We start from the raw sequence: 23,780 nt of genomic DNA on the forward strand, positions 1-23,780 counted from the left end.
TGTTCCTAGTTTCTCCCTTGTCTAGAATTGGGTAAAGGCCCTTTGTCACGTCTCTCTCTCTCTCTCTCTTCTTGGTTGTGGGACTTGAACTCAGGGCCTGGGCACTGTCCCTGAGCTCTTCTGCTCAAGGCTAGTGCCCTACCACATTGAGCGACAGCCCTACTTCAGGTTTTCTGGTGGTTCATGAGAGACAAGAGTCTCACAGTCTTTCCTGCCCAGGCTGGCTTTGAACTGCCATCCTCATATCTCAGCTTCCTCAGTAGCTGGGATGACAGGTGTGAACCACCAGCACCCAGCTGCCACATCTCTTTGACATACTAGCGTTAGTGCCCAAATGCCATGAGAAAAGCCCTGGGTTAGAATTTCTGGTTCTTTCCGTCCACTTCTTTGGGGGACAGGTTGATTTGAGGAGAGATGGGAGGGGGGTGCTTGTCTGCCTTTGAGGATCCAGAGTTTGAGGACAGAGACTCTGGCTGGGGCCAAGCGCAGCCCTTCCTCCGCCTGGCTCCCCGCGGGCCCCTCCCTGGCTGGCAAAACCCATCCCACGCACCCCCAATGGATAGGCTGGCAGATGGAGGCATTTTTTAAGACAAAAAAAAAAAGTGGAAGAATGAAGGGAGAATATCATCTTCAGCTCCTGCCACCCCTGCTGGCCACCAACAGCTGTTCTCTGCCCTGAACTGAAAGGACCTGACTGGGACCGGCTCAGATCCTTGCCCTCAGTTTCCAGCCCATGTCAGCTATTGGTTCTTTGGGGGGCCTGGGAGGTGGGCCAAAGCCCCATCCAGCAAAAAGGAGAGGAAGAGGAGGGTGGGCTGTCTGCCTTGTCCTGCTGGCTCAGCACCGGCCCCCTTCCCCCAACTTTTTCTCCATCTTTACAGGAAAGAGTCCTGCCCACACACCCGGCAGGCAGGCAGGCAGGAGGGTGGGAGAGGGGGAAAAAAAAAAAAAACACACCAAAAAACCTGTCACACCACAAATGTGAATCTTAAATCTCATTAGAAAGAATCACACGACTCCAAAATAGAACCTGAAATCCGGCAGCTCGTGACATTGTGGAGGGAAATCTTGGAACCCTAACCTAGACTCCTCCCCCCAATCCCACAAAGAGAAGCCAGAGGGAGAACATTCTAGAACATTCTAGAACATTCTGCTCAGCAGAAAGCCCCTTGTGAGAATGCTAAATTTTTAATCTTGTCTGCCCCTGTTCAAAGGTTCTTGGGCAGGTTCCCATTGGTGGACACGCTCTAGAATACTCATTCCCATCTCTTTGTCTGTCTGTCTATCTGTGCATCCATCTATCCATCTGTACATCTACTCACTCATCCACCCACCCATCCATCTATCTATTCATCTGTCCATCTATTTATCCAACCATCCGCCCATCCACTCACCCATCCACCCATCCATCCATCCATCCATCCATCCATCCATATATTGCTGTCAGGCATAGGGCTTGAACTCAAGGTCTGGACACTGTCCCTGAGCTGCTTTTGCTCAAGGCTAGCACTCTACCACTTGAGCCACAGCGCCATTTCTGCCTTTTTCTGGATGGTTACTGAGGAATCGAACCCTGGGTGTCATGCATGCTAGGCAAGCACTCTACCACTAAGCAACCTTCCCAGCACATATCTGTATTCTTCTTAATATTTGCCTGGGCGCTGTCCCTGAGCTCTTCAGCTCAAGGCTAGCACTTTACCACTTTGAGTCACAGCGCCACTTCCCAGTTTTCTAGTGGTTCATTGCAGATGACAGTCTCATGGACTTTCTTGCCCAGGCTGGCTTTGAACCGTGATCCTCAGATCTCAGCCTCCTAGGATGACGGGTGGGAGCCACTGGTGCCTGGTTCCCACAGGTCATTTCTGACCCCTTTAAATTCCCTGGCCATGTAACCTGAGCATGATGGATGCCTGGAGGACTGGGGTGGGGGTGGGGGTGGGGTTTGGGGGGGCAGGGGAAGGGTACAAGGAATGGGTAACACTCACGAATATGGGCTGCTGTCATTCTTTCCAATGTCGGGGGGCCGCAGTTTCTGAACCAGGATTCGGATGATGCAGATAAACAGGATGAAGTTCACCTAGCAGGTGGGGAAGAAGGGAGAGGTCCCCCCAAATGGTCATTTAGAGAAGGAGGGGAGATTGGGGTGTTCAGTCCCCAGCTTCTGATAGCCTTTCTTCTTCCCTGTGCATTACTTTGGTCGATTATGGGAGTTGAACTCATGGCCTGGGCGCTGTCCCTGAGCTCTTTCATTCAAGGCTGGTGCTCTACCACTTTGAGCCACCGCACCATGTCCAGTTTTCTGGTGGTTCATTGGAGAGAAAGAGTCCCTCAGCCTTTCATGCCTGGGCTGGCTTTGAACCGTGATCCTCCAGATCTCAGCCTCCTGAGTAGCTGGGATGCCAGGCGTGAGCCACCAGCGCCCAGTTGTGCATTACAGGACAACACCCCATGCCCCAAAGGTCTGCTCTCTAGACTCAATTTCCTGGGGGCCTGAGCTTAGCTGCCTACTCATATTCTGGGCCTCGCCACTTACCCCCCACCTCACTTCAGGTCCCAGTGGCAGGTGGAAATCTTACCAGGATAGAAGTGAGGATTGGGGCTTTGATGATCCACCAGAGGGAGGAGTTAATCGTGTCCCAGCACCTAGATGGAGTGGGGGTTAGGAGAGAATGAAGCGATCCTAAGCCTCCACCCCAACCCCCCCAGTCCTTAAATGACCAATTTGGTGTTTCTCCCTCCTATATCTGGACTTTCAAATAGGATGATCTGTCTGTTGAGTATGCTAAGTTTGCGGGGAGAGGGGGTGTGTGTGTTTTTATCATTTCCTTACCCAAGGATGGTTCCAGGGGGGACAGGAAGTGGGGTAACACTCACCCATGGTCCTCAAAGTGGATTCTGATGATGGTCCAGATCATGATGAAGGTACTGGGCGCTCCTGTCAGGGCCGAACAGAGGGGGTGGGAGAGAGGAAAAAGAGGAGGGGGGCATAATAGAAGACACAGGAAAAAAAAGGGAGGATGAGTTTTCTGAGCAGCCACCTAGGGTTACCCAGGTTGTATTCTGTGCAAAAATGCTAAACTGAGGTGGTAAAAAAACTCAAAAAACCAAAAACTATAGGTTTCCTTAAAGAGGGATGTAGTTGTAGACAGGTGCTGGTGGCTCCCGCCTGTCATCCTAGCTATTCAAGAGGCTGAGATCTACAGGATCATGGTTCAAAGCCAGCCCGGGGCAGGAAAAGTCTCTGAGACACTTTATTTTTTGCCAGTTGTGGAGTCTGACCTCAGGGCCTGGGTGCTGTCCCTGAGCTTCTCTTCCTCAACACTGGTGCTCTACCACTTGAGCCACAGTGCCACTTCCAGGTTTTTCTGGTGGTTCGTTAGATCTAAGAGTCTCACAGCCTGTGTCCCTGGCTGGCTTCGAACTGCAATCCTCACAAACTCCCAAGTAGCTAGGATGACAGCTGTCAGCTAACGGCACCCGGCAAGAGACTGTTAATCTTTAGTGAACCACAAAAAAAAAAAAAATCTAGAAATGGAGCTATGGTTTACATGGTAGAACACTAGCCTAGAGTGAAAAGGCTCAGGGACAGTGCTCAGGCTCTGAGTTTAAGGCCCAGGACTGGCATACACAGACACACAGACACAAACAGACAAACACATACACGCACACACAAATATTAGCTGGGCACCAGTGGGCTCACACCTGCCATCTTAGCTACTCAGGAGGCTGAGATCTAGAGGACTGTGGGTTAGAAGCCAGCCTGGGCAGAAAAGTCCTCTTGAGACTCTTATCTCTAATTAACCACTGAAAAACCAGAAGTGATGCTGTGGTTCAAGTGGTAGAGCACTAGCCTTGAGCAGAGAGGTTCAGTGACAATGCCTAGGCCCTGAGTTCAAGTCCCACAACCAAGAAAAAAGAAAAACATTGTGGGCTGGGTTAACACTGTCCTCCCAATGAACTCCCCACACCTCTCCCCCACTGCTCCCACCTGGGGTCCCCCCCCTTGCACCGTACCCCAGCCGATGACTATGTACCCCCAGAAGTACTTCCGCTCAGAGAAGAAGGAGACAGCGAGCAGGGTGTGCAGATAGAGGCCTTCAACCAGCAGCCAGAAGAAGTTAGCCATGACGCAGTACTGGAAGAAGACCACTGCCGCTTTACAGCCCACCTGCCAAGGGGAGCAACGGAGACAAGGCTTATGGAGGGCCTGTCCCAGGACTTGAACTCATGGCCCCAGGCTGGCGCTCTACCACTTGAGCCACACTTCCTGCCTGGGCTGGCTTGGAACCGCCATCCTCTAGATCTCAGCCTACTAAGTAGCTAGGATGACAGGTGTGAGCCACCAGCGCCTGTTCTTTCTTTGAAGATCTTTTGGGTCCTGTGTTCCCTTCCAGAAAAAGGATGTCATTTTCAGACCCAAGCCATGTGCCTTTGAGTCAGGGCTTAGAGCCACCTTGCTCCGGAAGCTGTCTGGCTCCCATTTCCCCTGTACCCACAGCAAAAGCTCCCCGCCCTTCCTTCCTGTGCCCTTAGATTTGAGATATCTCTAGACATCAGGGTCCCTGCCCTGTTTAAGGTTGAAATGGGGGCACTCAAGCCGGGTGCTGGTGGCTCCTGGCCTTTCATCCTAGCTACTCAAGAGGCTGAGATCTGGAGGGTTGTGGTTCAAAACCAGCTCCGGCAGGAGAGTTTTGAGACTATGATCTCCAATGATCCAACAAAAGCTATGACCCAAGTGGTAGAGCACTAAGCCTTGAGCACAAACAGCTCAGAGACAAAGCACCCAAGCCCTGAGTTCAAGCCCCAGGATTCCACACCCCCCCTAAAACAAAAAAAAAAATGGTGGAGGGAAGAGAGGAGAAGAGGTTCCAAGGCTCGGGGTCCTTACTGATCCCTGGGAGCAGTGGTCTGACTCCCCGCTGTGAAAGAGAGCCAGGTCTTTGATGAAGACAGCGGCCGCCCTCAGGATGAAGGACATGAAGAGGTGCATATGGATATAGTTTCGGGTGCAGTGAAGTTTCCTGCATTGGAGGGTGGGGGGAAGCAGGTGGATCGTAGAGTCTGAAGGCATCTTACACCCACCCCCTACTCCACCCCAGCCAATAGGAATCAGTCCTCAGGCCCAGTCCAGCTCCCAGTAAAGCCCCTCCCTGGGCACACCTGGGTCTTCTAACTTTTGGGGGCGGCTGGCTTGGCTTGGCCTGGCCCAAGAGGGGAAGGGGAAGAGAGTGCCGGTCCTCACCTGAATAGTGTCAAGATGGCCATGGCAACCAGGAGGGTGGCCAGGGACAGGCTGTAGCCAATGGTGTAGCCGGTCTTCACCGAGTTGTAGAACATTGTTTGTTGCTGCTGGAGAGATGGGGTGAAGGGAGATGGGGTGGGGGGCTGTTGGGTTTGTTTGGGCCCCAGGGCTATGGCTGAGGGGAAGCTGGCTGCATATTCTGCCTTCCAAGTCCAGCTCAGACAAAGGAGGCATGTGGGGCTGGAGCTCTGTCCCTGAGCTTTTTTTCTGTTCAAAGCTGGTGCTCTACCAGTTGAACCACAGCTCCACTTCTGGCTTTTTGCTGGTTTGTTGGAGATAGGAGTCTCATGGGCTTCCCTTTAGTCCTGGATGGCCTCAAGCACTGAATCTCAGACCTCAGCCTCCTGAGCATCTCGGATGACCAGGTGCCAGGGAAGAACCGCTTATTCTTTTTTGGTGCCAGTCCTGGGACTTGAACTCAGGGCCTGGATGCTGTCTCTGAGCTTTTTTCACTCAAAGCTAGTGTTCTACCACCTGAGTCACAACTCCACTTCCAGCTTTTCTGCTAGTTCCTTGGAGGTAAGAGTCTCACTGACATTTTCCTTCCCCAGGCTTGGCTTCAAACCGAGATCCTCAGATCTCAGCTTCCTGAGCAGCTGGGATGGCAGGCCACAGACACTGGTGTGTGGCAAAAAACCACCTATTCGTGGCTTGAGTCTCAGGATGTAGGGCCCTGCTCTTGCCCGTTTCCAATGTGTCCTTGGGTATCTGAGGCTGGTTACCTTGTGTAGCTTAGTTTCTGAAACTCAAGTGGGTTGGGCTGGGAATGTGGCTTTGCGGTAGAGTGTTGCCTGGCATGCATGAAGCCCTGGGTTCTATTCCTCAGTACCACGTACACAGAAAAATAAAAAACAGAAGTGGCGCTGTGGCTCAAAGTGGTAGAGTGCTAGCTTTGAGCAAAAGAAGCTCAGGGACAGCGCCCAGGCTCTGAGTTCAAGCTCCAGGACTGGCATGAGCCACTGGGGGGTGCAGCTTGAGTCCAGCTGCTCTGGAAAAGAGGATGCCCTTGTGGTGTGGGTGAACCCCTCTTTGTGAAGGGCCCAGCCTCCAGAGGTAACCGGGCAGGTGGCTTTGAATGTGGATCCAAGGCCTCCTGGCTCTGAGGCACAAGAGAAAACCTCAAATCCGGTGAAGCGGGGCACCGGTGGCTCGGCCTGTCATCTAGCTACTCAGGGAGGCTGAGATCTGGAGGATCGGGTTCGAGGCTAGCCTGCGGCGCAAGAAAGCCCATAAGACTTTTAATCTCCAACCAACCACCAGGAAACCGGAAGTGGCGCCATATATGGCCCAAGTGGTAGAGCGCTGGCCTTGAGCTACAAGAGCTCAGGGACAGCGCCTAGGCGCTGAGTTCAAGTCCCACCACTGGCCACAGAGAAAAAAGTCCTAGATGGTGGAGAGTGAGAGGCACCTGGGCTGGGTGCTGCCCTGGGTGGGATGGGGTGCAGTGGGGCGTGGAGGCATGGGGCCCCCACCTCATCCAGACTCGCCGCTTTGTCGTCCAGGCCACAGGCAAGCGAGTAGGGGCCGGGCTCCAGCTGTGTCCAGCCTCCGTCCGTGCAGCTGCGGCTCACGTTGCGACCTGAGGTGGAGTCAGGAGATCAGGGAAAAGAGGCTGAGGCGAACGCCGGAAGTAGGCCGCAGGGTCCCCGGATGTCTGTACTGCGCATGTGCACGGCAGAAAACAACGTGGCTTGCGCTAACGCTAGCTCTGTACCATGCGTGCGCCAGGCAGGAAACGTGGCTTGGTGGTCCTAGCTCTTTACTGCGCAGGTGCAGGGTAGGAATGTGGCTTGGGTGGTCCTAGCTCTGGACCTTGCATGCGCCAGGCAGGAACCGTGTGGTGTGGGTGGTCCTAACTCTGTACCGCGCATGCGCTAGGGCCTAGCTCTGTACCGCGCCTGCGCCGGGCAGGAAACATGGCTTGAGTGGGCCTAGCTCTGTACCGCGCCTGCGCAGGGCAGGAAACATGGCTTGAGTGGTCCTAGCTTTGTACTGTGCATGCGCCGGGCAGGAGGGTGTTCTTAGCTGTTGGTCTTGCCAGACACGGCCTCCTCAATGGGGCAGGGGTCCCTGGCAGGGGTACCAGTTTCAAGCAGCAGATAAGACATTCCTGGATCCAGGTACAACCAGCTAGGTATAATATAAACTCGAATTCTGTCTTTTAAATTATTATTTTAAATTTGGGGGCTTTTGGCACCAGTCCTAAGGCTTGAACTCAAGGCTTGGGGTGCCATCCCTGAGCATTTTATTTGCCAGTCCTGGGGCTTGAACTCCGGGCCTGGGCGCTATCCCCTGAGCTCCTTTTGCTCAAAGCTAGCGCTGTACCACTTGAGCCACAGCACCACTTCTGGCTTTTTTTGGTGTGTGTGTTGTGGGCTTGCTGAGGAATCGAACCCAGGGCTTCCTGCATGCTAGGCGAGCACTCTACCACTAAGCCACCTTCCCAGCCCCAATATGAATGTTGATCCTTGTCACAGAAGGCTTTATAACTATCACTGGAGCAAGGAGCCCCGGTCCTGCCTCACCTTCCTGGGCTCAGCCTGCCTGGGCTTGTGGAAGCCGCGTGTCTGCCTACACCTGGCACGGGGCTTCTGTGAGCAGCTGGAGGAGGACCACAGTTGTTAGCTGCAGGACACCTGGTGAGGCGTGGGACTGAAATCTGCTTATAGAGAGAAAGAGAAGCTCCTGGCAGAGGCAGCCACCCAGGCAAAGCACCCAGAGGGGACTGAGCAGCCCAGCACTGAGGGCATCTTGGGGCTAAAACAGTTTGGGGCGGGGGCTCCGGGGCAGCTGTGCTCTCTGCTGTCCTTGCAAACTGATGGCTGTACACAGAGGTGTCTCAGGGGGCAGGAAGAGTGAGGGCTACCACCCAGGCTCCTAGGGAGGCACCCCTTCTCCTCAGAAGGAGGGAGATGGACCAACAATGGTGAGCATCCTCACTGTCCTCAGAAATGCTATCACATCAGCCATACCACCATCAGCACCATCTGTGTCATTACAATGTGTGTGTGTGTGCCAGTCCTGGGCTTGGACTCAGGACCTAGGCGTCCTATCTGAGCTTTGTCACTCAAGGCTGGCACTCTACCACTGGAGCCACAACGCCACTTCCTGCTTTCTGGGGGTTCACTGGAGATAAGAGGCACCTGGACTTCCCTGGGTGGGCTTGCTTTGAACCATGATCCTCTGGATCTCAGCCTCCCAAGGCTTGGATGATAGGCGTGAGCTACCAGTGGTGGCATCCAACATCCATCACCAATTTGTAGAACTTTTCTCCAAGTGGTGCTGTGTACCTTTAAGCACATTTTCTCCTATTTAGCCCCTCCAGTGCCCAGTGAAGAAAGTGACCCCAGCTCACACTCAGAAGGGGAGGCTCAGGAGACAGGTCACTTGCCTTAAGGTCCCACCCAGAGTGCAGGTGACCTGGCACTCCCAACTAAGCCTGACCTTCAGCTGCCCCCAGGGACTCGGGTCTGTGTCCTGTGCCTACTTGCCACATGTTGGCATGTGTCTGGAACATTCCAGAGGGTTCTAGATTTGCCCACTGCAAATCCTCCTGGCCAAGGAATGAGTGCGTAGGCATCTGGGAATGAGGGGGTGGGGGGGTGGGGGTTGACAGCCAGGCTGACTCTGTTTCCCAGCTGGTTAGCTCTTAGCAAGGCTGGGAGGAGTGAATCCATTCTGGCTACTTAGCCCTTTGGTGCTTCCCCCAAAATTGCATCTGGAATGTTCCTGACCTCAAGTCTTCATTTCTGTCCTTCCTCAAACCCACAAGCATGCTGCTTTAGCTCCTGATCTGAAAGGGGGGAGGGGTGGTGGTGTGTGTCTTGAAACAAACAGCTTGGGAGGCTGAGGCTAATGACTTGGGAGGCCCCAAGAAAAGGAAGATCACAGTCAGAGGCCAGCCAGAATCTCCCCCCCCCCCCAGCCCAAAAGTTCCTGAGACTCCCTTGTCCACTTGCAGCTAGCTAGTCTAAGCAGAATAAAACACAAAGCCCTGGGTTCGATTCCTCAGCACCACACCCACAGAAAAAGCCCGAAGTGGTGCTGTGGCTCACGTGGTAGGTAGAATGCTAGCCTTGAGCACAAGAAGCTCAGGGACAGTGCCCAGGTCCCCAAGTTCAAGCCCCAGGACTGGTACACATTATAATAGGAAAGATTTTTTTTTTTTTGCCAGTCCTGGGGCTTGAACTCAGGGCCTGAGCACTGTCCCTGGCTTCTTTTTGCTCAAGGCTAGCACTCTGCCACTTGAGCCACAGCGCCACCTCTGGCCATTTTCTGTATATGTGGTGCTGGGGAATTGAACCCAGGGCCTCATGTATACAGGGCAAGCACTCTTGCCACTAGGCCATATCCCCAGCCCAGGAAAGATTTTTTTAAAAAAGAGAGAGAGAGAGAGATGAGATTCCAGTTGAGTTTGTTTTCCTCCAGGAGGATTGGGCTGGGTTAGGTCAGGCAGGGCTGGTGGCCGGCTCTCTCTGGCATGATCCACACCGTGGTGACACATGCACTTGGCGTGCCTCAGTGGGCGTGGTGGAGGTATGGGGGAGAAATGTGTGAAAGGCTGAAGGTCAAGTGTTTACATGAGTTCTGCCCCCCCCCCAAAAGTAGGGGAAACCAAAGGCTAAGGGATCCCCAAGTGACATATAGGGAGGGCACATCACAAGGAAAGCTGTAGGTCACAAGACTCGAGTGAACCCTAGAATCTCAAGGGTGTGGGGGAGGGCTGCTCCTTTTCCTATCTGTCATTTACAGAAGGAGAATGTAACCAGGTGAGCAAAGGGCTTCTCGTTTTGTCTCTGACTGTCTCTGTGCCTCTCTGTCTCTCTTTCTGACTCTCTCTGTCCCCCTATGTGTCTGTTTTTTTATTTTTATTATTTTTTTGCCAGTCCTGGGGCTTGAACTCAGGGCCTGAGCACTGTCCCTGGCCTCTTTTGCTCAAGGCTTGTGCTCTACCACATGAGCCACAGCGCCGACTTTTTCTGTATATGTGGTGCTGAGGAATTGAACCCAGGGCTTCATGTATACGAGGCAAGCACTCTACCACTAGACCACATTCGCAGCTCCTCTCTGTTTTTGTGTCTCCCTCTCTCTTTCTCTGTGTATCTGTATACCTCTGTCTCTGTCTCTCTGTCTGACTCTCTGTCCCCCTATATTTCTGTTTTTGTCTCCCTCTGTCTCTGACTTTCTGTCCCTTTATGTCTCTGTCTCTGTGCCTGACTCTCTCTGTCCCTCTGTGTCTCTGTCTCTCTCTGTGTGTCTGTGTGTCTCTGACTCAGTCCCTGTATGTGTCTCTCTGTCTCTATATCTGTGTGACGATCTGTCTCTGTTTCTTTCTGTCTCTCTGTATCTGACTCTCTCTTTCTCTGTATATCTCTCTGTGTCTCTGTGTGTCTCTCTCTTTCTCTCTCTGTGACTATTTTACTGGACCCCAAAAGGTCACCTGCCCCAGGTAGGCACAGACGGAATCGCCAGTAGCGGGGGAGAAGCAGGTGCGCAGAGCTATCGCGTAATGAAGTCCCTGTCGGTCAATCACTTTATCAATTGCTTAGCAAATATTTAGTGACGCCTTTCCCGTGCTTATCTCTATGTGAAGAGAGAATCAAAACCCCATGTGCCTGTCAGAGGCTTGCCACAGCCTCGCCTCCTCTTCCAGGCACCCTGCCCCATCACTACAGACCCCCTCAGTACCCCAGGATTTTCTCTACTATTTTTTTTGTCAGTTGTGGGGCTCGAATTCAGCACCTGGGTGCCACCTCTGAGCTCTTTTTGCTCAAGGCTTGAGCTTTATTACTTTGGGCCACAGCACCATTTCTGGTTTTCTGGTGCTTCATTGGAGATCAGAGTCACGGATTTTCTTGCCCAGGCTGGCCTCGAACCTCGATCCTCTAGATCTCAGCCTCAGGCACCTTCTTGTTAGCCCCTGGCTCTTACCTTGAATCGGGGAGAAGAGTTTGAAGATAAGGGGGCAGGCCAAAACAACCGACTGACCCCGAGGGGTGGCTGGCCAGCAGGTAAGGTTGTCCCACATCTTGCCACAGCCTGTGGATTGGAGGCAGACAGACAAATAGACAGACAGACATGGGAGTCACTCAAGTCAGTCCTGGGGTCTGTATCCCATTTTCTTCCTCCTCCTGCCAAGGTGCTGCCTACCTCTAAGAGCCCCAAGCATTTGATAGGCAGGCACTGGGAATGATGGACAGGCCACTTGGATGGTCCTGTCCAATGAGGAACAACCTTACATTCTACATGACTTTTAAATGAGGCACTGGGAGAAACTTTATTTACAATGATCATAGCATAGACTAGTAATATGAGAATCCCACAGAATGGAGGAGAAAGGTTTTGATTTTAGAAAATGGAGAAGGCGCTGTGTGCTTTGCTTGGTTCCAAACTTTCAGGAAGAGTTGTTTGAAGTTTGGGGAAATTAAGTCACCTACAGCCAGGCTCTACTTTCAAGGTGAGAGTTGATGATTCGGCCACTGTATGTGTATGTAACCCAACATTTACACCTCTCCCATTCCCAGCGTTTATATTTATAGATACAACCTTCAGACTCTTAAACTTCTTATCGTTTAGTGCAGTCACGCCTGAACTTGTACCCAGCATTTTATTATCCATCACTTCCCTTTTGTTTTTCCTTTACCTTACAAGCTAGCACACCATATATTTACACCTAGTGACGACACCACGTGGGACCTTTTAATTTTATGATCTGTGAGAAAACAAGACATTTCCATGTTCAATTTTTACATTACAGAACTACCAGCAGCAGGATTATTTTATTTGGTTGGTTGGTTTTTGTTTTTTGGTGCCAGTCCTGGGACTCAAACTCAGGTGTGCTTTTTTTTTTTTTTTTGTGCTCAAATCTAGTGCTCTGCCAATTGAGCCACAACTCCACTTCTAGCTTTTTTAGGTGGTTCATTGGAGATTAGAGACTCATGGACTTTCCAGCCCAGTTTGGCTTTGAACCGCGATCCTCAGGTCTCAGCTTCCTGAGTAGCTAGGATGACAGACGTGAACCACTATGATTCTGATTAATTCGTCTTTCCTGACACCCACGAGACTTTTATTCCACATTTAAACATCAAAGCTTGTCCCCCTATGGCCCCCAAATGACTATGTGTGTGTTCTGAATTAGATTTTATCATCACACAGAAAGAATTAGAAGATGTGTGTTATAAGTCAGGAGATCCCAGTAGCTCATGCCTTTCTTTTTTCTTTTTTTTTTTTTTTTTGGCCAGTCCTGGGCCTTGAACTCAGGGCCTGAGCACTGTCCCTGGCTTCTTTTTGCTCAAGGCTAGCACTCTGCCACTTGAGCCACAGCGCCACTTCTGGCCATTTTCTATATATGTGGTGGTGGGGAATCGAACCCAGGGCCTCATATATACAGGGCAAGCACTCTTGCCACTAGGCCATATCCCCAACCCCTTGCTCATGCCTTTCATCCTAGCTACTCAGGAGCATGAGATCTGGAGGATCCTGGTTCAAAGCCAGCCACAAGCAGGAAAGTCTATGAGACTCTTGTCTCTAATGAACCACTCCCAAATCAGGAGTGGCGCCGTAGCTCAAAATGGTAGAGTGCTAGCCTTGAGCAGAAAAGCTCAGGGACAGCACCCAGGCCCTGAGTTCAAGCCCTAGGACTGGCACACACACACACACACACACACACACACACACACACACAGAGTGAAAAACAGGGCTGGAGGCATGGCTCAGTGGCATGGCACCGACTTAGCGAAGTGTGAGGCCCTGAGTTCAAATCCCAGTACTATCATAGAAAAATAGATCAAAGATGAAACTGTTGCTTCTAAGAAGATGTTGTTCAGGCCTGGCGCAGTGGCGCTAGGGCCATCTCCTGTGTTTGCAAGCGGCCCTGTGAAAAGCTGGCAAACACACAGGGAAGTCCCTAGCTCAGGTTTTCAGAGGTGGGGAGTGATGGAATGTCAAGTGAAGCAGGTGAGCTAAGCTCATGGTCCCTCCCTCCATCCTCCTGACAGCTCTCAGCCTGAAAGGCTGGCCTGGGGGGCGGGGGGGGGGGGGAGCGGCTATGGCATGCACACTTCAAGAGTGGTGGGGGGATGGGGGACTAGGACTATTCCAGAACCTTCCCCTGAGGGAAGTGTTTCATTGCTACCCAGTGCTGTAGATTTGTTCAGGGAAACTGAATCCCTGAGCCAAAGTCAACGTCAGCCTTGGGCCAAGAAGAGTCCGGCCCAGGTCAGAAGGTTGCCAAGAAAAAAAGGAACCTGGGAAGCGGAAGTGGAAAAATGGCCTCCCTGCCCACCCTTCCAACTGACTCTCAGGGCAGAGTGGGGTGCCAGTGGAGGAGGGGGTGGGAGGGAGGTGTAGCTCAAGGTGTTAGGCCCTGAGTTCAAATCCCATGACCGACCAAAAACCAAAATAAAAATAAAACCAGTGAAATGATGAGAGCCAGTGATAGAGCTATGGTCCCTTAGCCTGAGAATGATCTGGAAGGACCCCCCTCTCCACACCCGCCCCGGGGCCTGTGCTTCCCCCTCCCCAAGGAGCAAACACAATCAACAGCCTCCACATCTGTTGTGTTATTTTATATACTTTGCTGTCCCTGAGCTCTTCAGCTCAAGGCTAGCGTTCTACCACTTGAGCCACAGCACCACTTCCGGTTTCCTGGTGGTTCACTGGAGATAAGAGACTCACAGACTTTCCTGCCTGGGCTGGTTTTGAACCACGATCCTCCAGATCTCAGCCTCCTGAGTAGCTGGGATGACAGGTGTGAGCCACCAGCACCTGGCTTCACCTCTCTTTTGTCTTGGATTCCCCAAAGACAAAACTGACTTCCATAAATTTTTTTTTTTCAGAACCCTAGTTTAAGCATATTGTCTCCAGCTAACACCCCATAAGGCCTGGGGTGGAGTGATGAGAATTTGGGGTGTGCATGTGTGTGTGGGGGGAGGGGGTTCTGTTAGACTTTTCTTCTGTTTCTCCATCTAAGAGGTGGATGGCTAGCACTTGAGCAGGGGTAGAATGGGGGTGACCACCTAAGAGCTACGGGGGGGCTCCGTGGGGTCTGAGGGGTTTTTCTTGTCCCACTGGGGGTCTCACCTGTTGTTTCATTCTCCAGCTGGGCCTCCTCCAGGCACTGCCTTTGCTGGTCCTCCATCATCTGTAAGTAGTCACATTCTTGCTGCAGCATGGCCGCCCGGCTGCCCTGGGGGGGGGTGTGGGGGAGTCACAACTAGTAAGAAACCAATCGGCTAGGCTGGCTCTGAGGCTCCCGCCGGCCCGCCGGCCATCCCAGCTTCCCAGCAGGCTGAGATCTAGAGGATTGCTGTTCAAAGCCAGGAAAGTCGGTGAGACTCTTCATCTTCAATGAACCACAGAAAGCCGGAAGTGGCGCCATAATGGTTCAGAGTGGTAGAGCGCTGGCTTTGAACAACAACAACAAAAAGAAAGCTCAGAGACAAACACCTAAGCCTAAGATCAAGCCCCAGAACAGGCACACATACAAAAAGGAGGGGGGAGCTGAGGTCACACAGCCGAAGCACATTCCAAGACAGGTCGAAGTCTCTCTGACCATTGATCCCAACAATTATCAATCCACTTCTGTAGATTTGATTTGTCTGCAGACATCTGGTCAACCTCGGAAGGCTGCGGGGTCAGGTCAGCCCCTTTGCTATCATGGAGAAATTCAGGCAAAACTTTGGACTTCTTCCACTCATTTCCTTCTTCTAAACATTCTCATTATCCCTCTGGATTCCAGAGATCACAGAGGGGAAAAAACAAATTGGAAAATCTCCTGGTCAAATGTCATGGCTTATCAAGCCAGAAGAAGAGCTTGAGGGATGGGAGAAAGTTCAGTGATGGGGTCCTATGAAGGAATGGGCAATACACAAAAGGAAGTTTTAGAGGACGGATAAGGGTTTGACAATGAGAGGCGAAGTAAGAAAATTCCAGAAAACAGAGAGAAGCCTGAGAAATTGTGGATTGGGGGAGGGGGAAATTTCTGGCATTGAAAAGAGCCTTGAAGGTCCATTTTGTGAGGTGAGCTTTGATTATGGGGACCAGAAAAAAGAGACACCCCTTCCCCTGAGGTTTACAGGTGGGTAGAGCACAGAAAGAGAGGACCCCACTCCTCCCCAGTGGTACAAATTAGATTAACTTAATTGGTGAAATCAGAAGCAGCAACGGCTACGGATTGCTAAGCAGTCCTTTGTGCCTCTAAGTTTTATTAAATGAGCACTCTGCCAGGCACCTGTTGGCGTCACTCCTCAGGAGGCTGGGAGCTAAGGATCATGGTTCAAAGCCAGCCAGAGGGGCGAGAAAAGTCCAGGAGACTTTTTAATCTTCTCCTCAAAAGCCGGAAGTGGAGCTCTGGCTCAAGTGGTGGAATGCCAGCTTTGAGCAAGAAAACTCAGGGACAAGAAGCCAAAGCCTTGAGTTCAAGTCTCAGGACTTGCACATTAAAAAGAAAACAGTGGGGTTTCCAAAACCTTGTTTGTAAACACAGTGTCTGTGGGGGGGTTGGTGTCAGAGTTGTTGGTGTGGGGTCAGATGCCAGCAAAGATAGGCAGATGGCAGCTAGTCCTTGGTGAATTAATTCCCCCTTTGCTGGGTGAACTGCTAAGCAGGAAGAACTTGTTTTGAAGTTAGATAAGAGGAGAGACTTCCTTAAAGCCAGAAATCCCCTGTCTCCAGCAGCATAAGAAGGGTCAAGGTGGCAGGCACTGGTGGCTCACGTCTGTCATCCTAGCTACTTAGGAGCCTGAGATCTGGAGGATTGCGGATAAAAGCCAGTCCAGGGAAATAAAGTCTGTGAGACTCTTAGCTCCATTGATCCAAAAACAAAAACAAAAACAAAAACTGCTGGAAGTGTGGCTTAAAGTGGTAGAATGCTAGCCTTGAGCACAAAAGCTCATGGACAGTGCCCAGGTCTTGAGTTCAAGCCCCAGGATGGGCACAATATAAAATAAAATAAAACCCAGCTAGGTCATTGCCCAAACACTACCAGATACAGACAGGCAAGCTTCTGGCAAAAGCAGATCTCTTGGATAGGGCAGCAATCACTCTGTGGTCCTTATCGAATGTGACTGGGGAATATTTGAATATTAGATATGAAGAAAGGTAATATTCAAACTTTTTTTTTGTTTATGGATCTTGGGGCTTAAACTCATGGCCTGGGTGCTGTCCCTGAGCTCTTTGTTGCTCAGGGCTAGTGCTGTACCACTCTGAGCTACGATAACACTTCTGTTTTTCTGGTAGTTTATTGGAGATAAGGGTCTCATGGACTTTCCTGCCCTGGCTGGCTTTGAACCTGTGATCCTCTACATCTCAGCCTCCTGAGTAGCTGGGATGAGAGGCATGAGCCACCGGCCCACCTAGTTTTCAATTTTATTTTCTGTCTGATGATAGTATTGTTTATATAGGAAAATACTCTTTGGTTTTAGACTGCATCTAGAAATAATTCCGGGCAAAAGGTCAGGATGTTTATAAATCAACTAACAGACGTGAGCCAACAAAGAAAAATAAGAAAGGAAATGATGCAAAGATTCATTGTGAGAGGTTGACGACTGTCAAATCCGCAGGGAGGATTTGTATACATTTATTGTGCTTTCCTTCTTCTTCTTCATATGTCTTCTCTCATATGTGGATGTAAATTATAAACATAGAGGAGCAGGTGCAGATTCCTTCCTGTGTCTGGTCTAACCCCTTTGAACAACCAAACTTCTAGTGGAACAAAATGAGTGCCGGGCAGCTGAAATGTGCATTGTGAGGGGTGGGGGGAGGCCCAGAGGAGGGAGGACAGAGGAAGGGAGAGAGGAAGGGTGGGCAAAGACTGTCGAGATCTGAGGATCGAGGATTCAAAGCCAGCCCGGGCAGGAAAGTCCCTGTGAGACTCTTATCTCCAATGAACCAGTGAAAAGCTGGAAGTGGAGGTGTGGCTCAAGTGGTAGAGCACCAGTAGGGGGAGAAAACTAAGGGGCAGTGTTTAGGTCCTGAGTTCAAGTCAGGCCCAGTAGAGGCCCACGAATAAAAAGAGAGGTAGGGGAATGGGGGAACCCTTGACTGGGTGTGCGGGAGAAATGAGGGAGGCAGGGCTGAGGGCTCTACAGTGTGTGGTAGAATTGATCATGGGACTTGAACTCAGGGCCTAGGCCCTGTCCTTGAGCTTTTCAGTTCAAGGCTGGCGATCTACCACTTCCAGTCTTCTGGTGGTTTTCATTGGAGATAAAGAGTCTCACAGGCTTTCCTGCCCCAGGCTGGATTTGAACCACGATCCTCAGATCTCAGCCTCCTGTGGAGCTGGGATGACAGGCGTGAGCCACCAGTCCCCACCTTGTGCCTCTTTTGAGATGAGGAACCCAAGAGCCCTCCAAAAGAGAAAAGCGATCTTCTCGAGCCAACTGGGCACCCCAACTCCAGGGTCCTGCCCAAGAGAGTCTCCCCCGGAATTTCAGCAAAGGGTCTCAGGATGGGAAGGTACAATATTTCCAGGCAGGCCTAAACGAGGTTGTCCCCTCTATAGGTGAAGGTTGCTAGAAGTTTCTAAAGCCCCACAGTATGGCCTTGCAGGGGGATCAAGGAGGCCTAGGAGGACAATGAATTAACCTCTGAAGCAGATGGCCGGGGAGGTGGTGGTGGGGAACTCTTTTTCCTGGGTGTAGTGTACTCCCTAGCCTGAGATTCCTTCCTAGCTCCTTTGTGATTTCTTCCTCCAGGCCTTCTTGGGCGGGTGGGGCGAGGGTGTGTGTATGGGGGGGGGGTGGGGGGGGGCGGGGAGAGGGCAGGGGCAGATGGCTCTTAAGAGCAAACTTCCTTCCCAGACACACACTGAAGTTTTTCTTTCTTTCTTTCTTTTTTTTTTTTACACTTTATGTTTTTATGTCTCTCTCTGTTCAGAAAGATTTTTTCCCCTTTGCCAAGCCAAAGGCAGGGCACCATAAACACAGCGATAAAAGCTACTCCAGACCTTCCACTTGAACTTTGCAGTTCCTACTTTATGACTTTGATAACGTCTGCTCCCTCCCCCCCACCACAGTCCACACCCCATGCTCCCTGCCCCCCCCTCCCACAACCCCATCCCTGAATGCCCCCAGATCTGTTCAGCTGAAAGGTGGAGCAATCCTAGAGGGCTGTCTGGAGGAGGAGCTTGGTGAATCAAGGTGTGGGAAAGGGAAGAGAAGGACACAGGCCCTTCCAGGTTCACAAGCCTCCGTGGATAGAGAAAATGGGGGAGTCAAGGACCAGGCTAAGATCCTTGGCTCATTTCTACAGTTATGTTATTTTATATTTTATTTGTGTGTGTGTGGGGGGGGGGCGATGCCAATATTAGGACTTGAACTCAGGACCTGGGTGCCTGTCCCTTAGCTTTTTAATTTTTTTCCCACTTAAGTTGGCATTCTACAACTTGAACTACCCACAGCTCCATTTCTACTTTCTTTTTGGGTGGTTCATTGACCTAAGAGTCTCATAGACTCTCCTTCGGGGTAAGTGGGGGTGGGGGCTGGCTTTGAACCACGATATCTCCAGATCTCTCTGCCTCCTGAGTAGCTGGGATGACAGGTGTGACACCCCCCACTTCTCCTCCCCCAGTACTGAGTGTGTTGCTGAGATATTAAAATCCTCCAGCCGGAACGGTGGCTCATTCCTGTCGTCCCAGCTACGCGGGAGGTTGGAGAGAGCTGAGGATGGTGGTTCCAAGCCAGCCTCCCCCGCCACCAACCCCCTACCTCGGGATGTGGGATGAAAAGTCTCTGAGACTCTTATCTCCAATGAACCAACCCCTGCTGCACCCCCGCCTCAAAGAAAAACAGGCAGGGGACGTGGCTCAGTGGTAAAGTGCTCCCCTAGCGTGCACGAAGCCCTGGGTTCGATTCCACAGCACCACATACACAGAAAAAGCTGGAAGTGGCGCTGTGGCTCAAGAGGTAGAGTGCTAGCCTTGAGCATAAAGAAGCCAGGAACAGTACCCAGGCCCTGAGTTCAAGACCCAGGACTGACACACACACCCCCACCTCCACAGCCACCTGTCTCTCAGCGCCCCTCCCCTCCATGGGCCCCTCCAGCCCACCTTGCCTCCTCTCTTCCATGCACCTCCATACAGCCCCAACTCATGAAGGCAAACCGGGGCTCCCCGGCACCCCGGACCCACGCAGGCAGCCCCGGCTGCACAGGAAAGGCCGGGCGCCCACTGAGGACACCCCTCACTTCTGGGGCTCTGCGTCTGATCCTAGTGGAGGGCAGGGGGTGGGGGTGCCTGGCACCCCAACGTCCCCAGCCACCCCCTCTCCCGCGCACAGGTGGCACAGCTCCCCCCATCCCGGCAGGGGCGAGCAGGGGGTGCCCGGCACCCCAACGTCCCCAGCCACCCCCTCTCCCGCGCACAGGTGGCACAGCTCCCTCCACCCGGCCCCTCAGCCCGGGAGATGGGGTGTCGGGAGTGTGGGGGAGCACTCACCGCGGGGCCCCGGGCACAGGCGAGGGCTCCGGCCAGCACCCACAGCCAGCGCGCGGGCGGGCGCATGGTCCTCCCGGAGCCCGCGAGGAGCCGGCGAGGCGTCGTGTCGGGGGCGGCGGGAGGGGACCCCACACCCGGCAGGGAGTCCCCGGCGGGCGGCGGGCGCGAGTGCGGCGGCGGCGGCAGCGGCGCTCCCGGAGGAGGAGGGGCGGGGCCGGGAGGCGGGGCTTTCCCGACCGACGCTGCGGATAGGTGGGGAGTGTAGGGGCGGGGCCTTGGAGGGCGGGGCTTGCTGGACAGGCGGAGATAGGTGTGGGAGGGCGCGGGGGGGGTGGGTGTGGCCGGAAGGGGCGGGGCTTGCCTGACAGACTTGGAGGATAGGTGTGGGAGGGCACGGGGTGGGCGTGGCAGGGGAGGGGCTTGTCTGACAGTTGGGGGGATAGATGTGGGAGGGCGCGGGGTGGGCGTGGCCGAGGAGAGGCGGGGCTTGCCTGACACTTGTGGGGGGGATAGGTGTGTAGAGAGTGAGGGGGGGGGCGTGCCCACAGAGAAGCCAGGGCTGGTCTGACAGACAGCTGGTCCTGCCAATGGGTCGGTGGAAGGCGGGGCCTCCAGCGCAGGTGTAGGGGGTGGAGCTGGAGTGCCCCCCACCCTACCTTATTATCTTGAAAGTGGTCTTGAAAGTGGGGTGTCCCCGCCATCCCGGAGAGGAGGGGGCACTAGCATCTTCCCCCCCCCTCCTCCCTCCTCCCATCACTGGAGGTGGAAATGTTTCTTTGAAACGTTTGAATGTTATACAGGTGATGATGCGCAGAGGAATTCCCGGTTCTTTAAATCAGGTAATGAGTACATTTCTTTTGTGGACCATGTCACCCCCCTTCCTCCCCCATACACACATGCACATGTGCATGCATGCAAACACGCAGATGCACACACGCACACAAGCATGCAAACACATGCAAGAGCATGCATGCCTATATACACCCCAACACTTGGATCAAGGGGGTCACGATGCTCCAAGCCTCATTCTGGTTGCTCCTACGCACCCTTCCCTGCTTGTTCCCAGATTTCCAGGGGGCTTAGCACCTCGTTTGTCCTCTGAGACACTTCCTCCAGGAAGGCCCTCTCCCCAGACCGCCATCACTGGGTGGGGGGAACGGGGTGGGGGGGGGACTGGTGGGCACAGACAGGAACGCACCAACTTCTGTTCCCAGCCTGTGGGTTGCCAGTACTTGCAGCTCCATCAGGGTTAGGTATGGGACTTTTCAAGCCATCCCAATTTACCGGACACCCCAGATTTTTGTGATCACTGATCCATGGTGGAAGATCTATGTCTCTGCCCAGCCTCCCCACCCCCACCACACCCTGGGGTCCCCCAGGCGTCTCCCCAAGGCAGACGAGACTCCAGCGCCCTCACGTGGGCGCTGAGGGGATCCCGGCTGGTCCCCCCGCCTGCAAGCCACTTCCATCTTCATCTGCTTCTGCTGCCCACTTTACTATCTGGAGAGACTGAGGTTCACCCCCCCCCCAAACCCTGTCCTCCTTCTCCCCCCAGCTCAGAGGTCTGTCTTGGCCAGGTGATAAGTGATACAGGGTGAATGGTGTGTGTGAGGTGGAGGGGCATGACAGAATGAAAAGGGGGTGATGTGTTCAGAGCAGATAGCGAGGGTTGGGGTGCCCCCTGCCCCATGTGTACTGATCTAAAGATGCACCCCCAATTCCCAGGCACTGGCTGATCAACAGGTGTCCTTGCAGTTTCCTGGGGTGAGGAGCACATCTGGGCTTCTCCCTCTCCAGCTTATTCTTGTTGGGGTGAGCTAGGGGAAACCGGAGGTAAAGGGGTGAATTGTGTGGCTTCTATCCAAATGCACTCACCTCTCCTTCCTCTTCCTCATCTGTTCCTCCTTCCCTTCCTTCTTCCTTCTTCCCCCCTCTGGCTCACACCTGTCATCCCAACTACTCAGGAGGCTGAAATCTGAGGATCACATCAGGGTTCGAAGCTCAACCCAGACAGGGAAAGTCTGTGAGACTCATTCAGCCCCCATGGACCACCAAAAAATGGGAGTGGAGCAGTGGCTCCAAGTGGTAGAGCACCAGCCTTGAGTGGAAAAGAAAAACAAAAACAAACAGAAAAGAAACTCAGAGCTGGGAATGTGCCTTAGTGGTAGAGCGCTTGCCTAGCATGCATGAAGCCCTGGGTTCGATTCCTCACTACCACATACACAGAAAAGGCCAGAAGTGGCGCTGTGGCTGAAGTGGTAGAGTGCTAGCCTTGAGCAAAAAGAAGCTCAGGGACAGTGCTCAGGCCCTGAGTTCAAGACCCAGACCCAAAGATCGGCGCACACGCACACACACACACACACACACACACACACACACACACTCAAACCTGAAAATCAGAGGTGAAACGTTGATCCTCCATCGCACAGGCTTCTTCTTGGGGACCCTTTACAATCTGATGGAAGCCCACCCCTTTTTGACCCATTCAGGTAATGTGTGAGAAGGTTTTGGGACAAGAGGAAAGCAGAGCCCTCCTCCCCCCTCCCCCACCTCTAGCACCCCAATACACACCCTGTCCCTAACTTGAGCTCTTCTCGCTTTTTTTCCCTCTGCTTACAGGTTCAGGCAGGAGACATGAACCACATCCAATCCCTGGCTCTGCCTGCCTCTACAATTTACAAGAAAATTTATTGTTTTGCAGGTCCTGGGGCTTGAACTCAGGGCCTGGGCACTGTCCCTGAGCTTTTGTGTTTCAAAGCTGGTAGTGCCCTGCCACTTGAACCACAGCTCCACTTCCTGCTTATTATTATTTTAAATTTTGGCAGTTGGTTGATGAGAAGAGTCTCACAGACTTTCCTGCCCAGTCTGTTTTTTTTTTTTTTTTTTTTTTTTTTGCCAGTCCTGGGGTTTGGACTCAGGGTCTGAGCACTGTCCCCTGGCTTCTTCCCGCTCAAGGCTAGCACTCTGCCACTTGAGCCACAGCGCCGCTTCTGGCCATTTTCTGTATATGTGGTGCTGGGGAATCGAACCTAGGGCCTCGTGTATCCGAGGCAGGCACCTCTTGCCACTAGGCTATATCCCCAGCCCCCCCAGTCTGTTTTTGAACCTGGATCCTCAGATCTCAGCCTCCTGAGTAGCTGGGGTGACAGGCCTGAGCCACCGGCAGTGGCTACCCCCGTCTACCCTGCCCTAGAACCTGCTCTTCCACATCGTCTTAAGTCTCCATCTCCCTCTGGTTTCCCCACAAATCACAGGGGTGAAGTGGGAGGTGGGGGAGAGAGAGAGAGAGTCACTTTGCCATCCCTTGTAAATCTGCAGTTAGTTACTTATCCAGGAGCGTGCCCGGCTGGTGTGCAACACACCCAGGCCGCCTCCTCCCGGTCTCCAGCCACCACCCAGCATCCTTTGCTGTGCCAGGCTGTGTCAGTCCTGGGCTGGAGAGATCAGGGTCTGGACTCAGGCCCTGAGATTCCTTGTTGTTTAGATTTGGTTTGTTGGTGGGTGTCAAGGCTAGCGCTTTACCACTTGGAGCTCAGCTCCATTTCTGGCTTTTCAGTGGTTCTATTGGAGATATGAGTCTCACTGACTTTCTTGCCCGGGCTGGCTTCGAACTGCGCTTCTCTTGCTCTCAGCACCCTGAGTGTCTGGGATGACAAGTGTGAGCCACCAGCACCCTGCTTCTCCTCCTCCTCCTCCTCCTCCTCCTCCTCCTCCTCCTCCTCCTCCTCCTCCTCCTCCTCCTCCTCCTCCCCCTCCTCCTCCTCCTCCTTTTCTTCTTCTTCCTCTTCTTCCTTCTCGTCCTCCCCATCCTCCCCCTATCCTCCTCCTGTCCTCCTGTCCTCCTCCTCCTCCTCCTCCTCCTCCTCCTCCTCCTCCTCCTCCTCCTCCTCCTCCTCTCCTCCTCCTCCTCCTCCTCCTCTCTCCTCCCCCCTTCTATTCTTTTTGGATGCCTTTTCCCACTCTTCTTAGGAGACCAGCTTGGCTCAGGGTGGGGAATCTGTTAGCATTTCCCCTGCCTCAGGTCCTCAGCTCCTCCCATTAGCC

At 53.0% G+C, this 23,780-nt stretch overlaps 1 protein-coding gene across 2 annotated transcripts in view; it reads right to left on the reverse strand.

Annotated features, from left to right (window-relative positions):
- Nucleotides 1-19,860, reverse strand: part of Vipr1 (vasoactive intestinal peptide receptor 1) — a 24,591-nt gene extending 4,731 nt beyond the window's left edge. Inside the window, exons 1-10 of one of the 2 annotated variants that reach the window (XM_048334721.1) lie at nucleotides 19,737-19,860; nucleotides 14,384-14,489; nucleotides 11,234-11,341; nucleotides 6,775-6,881; nucleotides 5,243-5,346; nucleotides 4,889-5,021; nucleotides 4,015-4,168; nucleotides 2,875-2,935; nucleotides 2,577-2,643; nucleotides 1,986-2,077 (exon numbers count right to left, since the gene is read on the reverse strand). In XM_048334721.1, the coding sequence (XP_048190678.1) occupies nucleotides 1,986-2,077; nucleotides 2,577-2,643; nucleotides 2,875-2,935; nucleotides 4,015-4,168; nucleotides 4,889-5,021; nucleotides 5,243-5,346; nucleotides 6,775-6,881; nucleotides 11,234-11,341; nucleotides 14,384-14,489; nucleotides 19,737-19,802 (998 nt within the window). In that variant the 5' untranslated portion in view covers nucleotides 19,803-19,860. Of the gene's footprint in view, nucleotides 1-1,985; nucleotides 2,078-2,576; nucleotides 2,644-2,874; nucleotides 2,936-4,014; nucleotides 4,169-4,888; nucleotides 5,022-5,242; nucleotides 5,350-6,774; nucleotides 6,882-11,233; nucleotides 11,342-14,383; nucleotides 14,490-19,736 lie in introns of both variants that reach the window. The other variant, XM_048334720.1, reaches the window with a different exon arrangement.
- Between the last annotated feature and the right edge of the window lie 3,920 nt (nucleotides 19,861-23,780).

This window comes from Perognathus longimembris, chromosome 26 (genome assembly GCF_023159225.1).
Source record: "Perognathus longimembris pacificus isolate PPM17 chromosome 26, ASM2315922v1, whole genome shotgun sequence".
In the NCBI taxonomy this organism is placed as follows: Eukaryota; Metazoa; Chordata; class Mammalia; order Rodentia; family Heteromyidae; genus Perognathus; species Perognathus longimembris.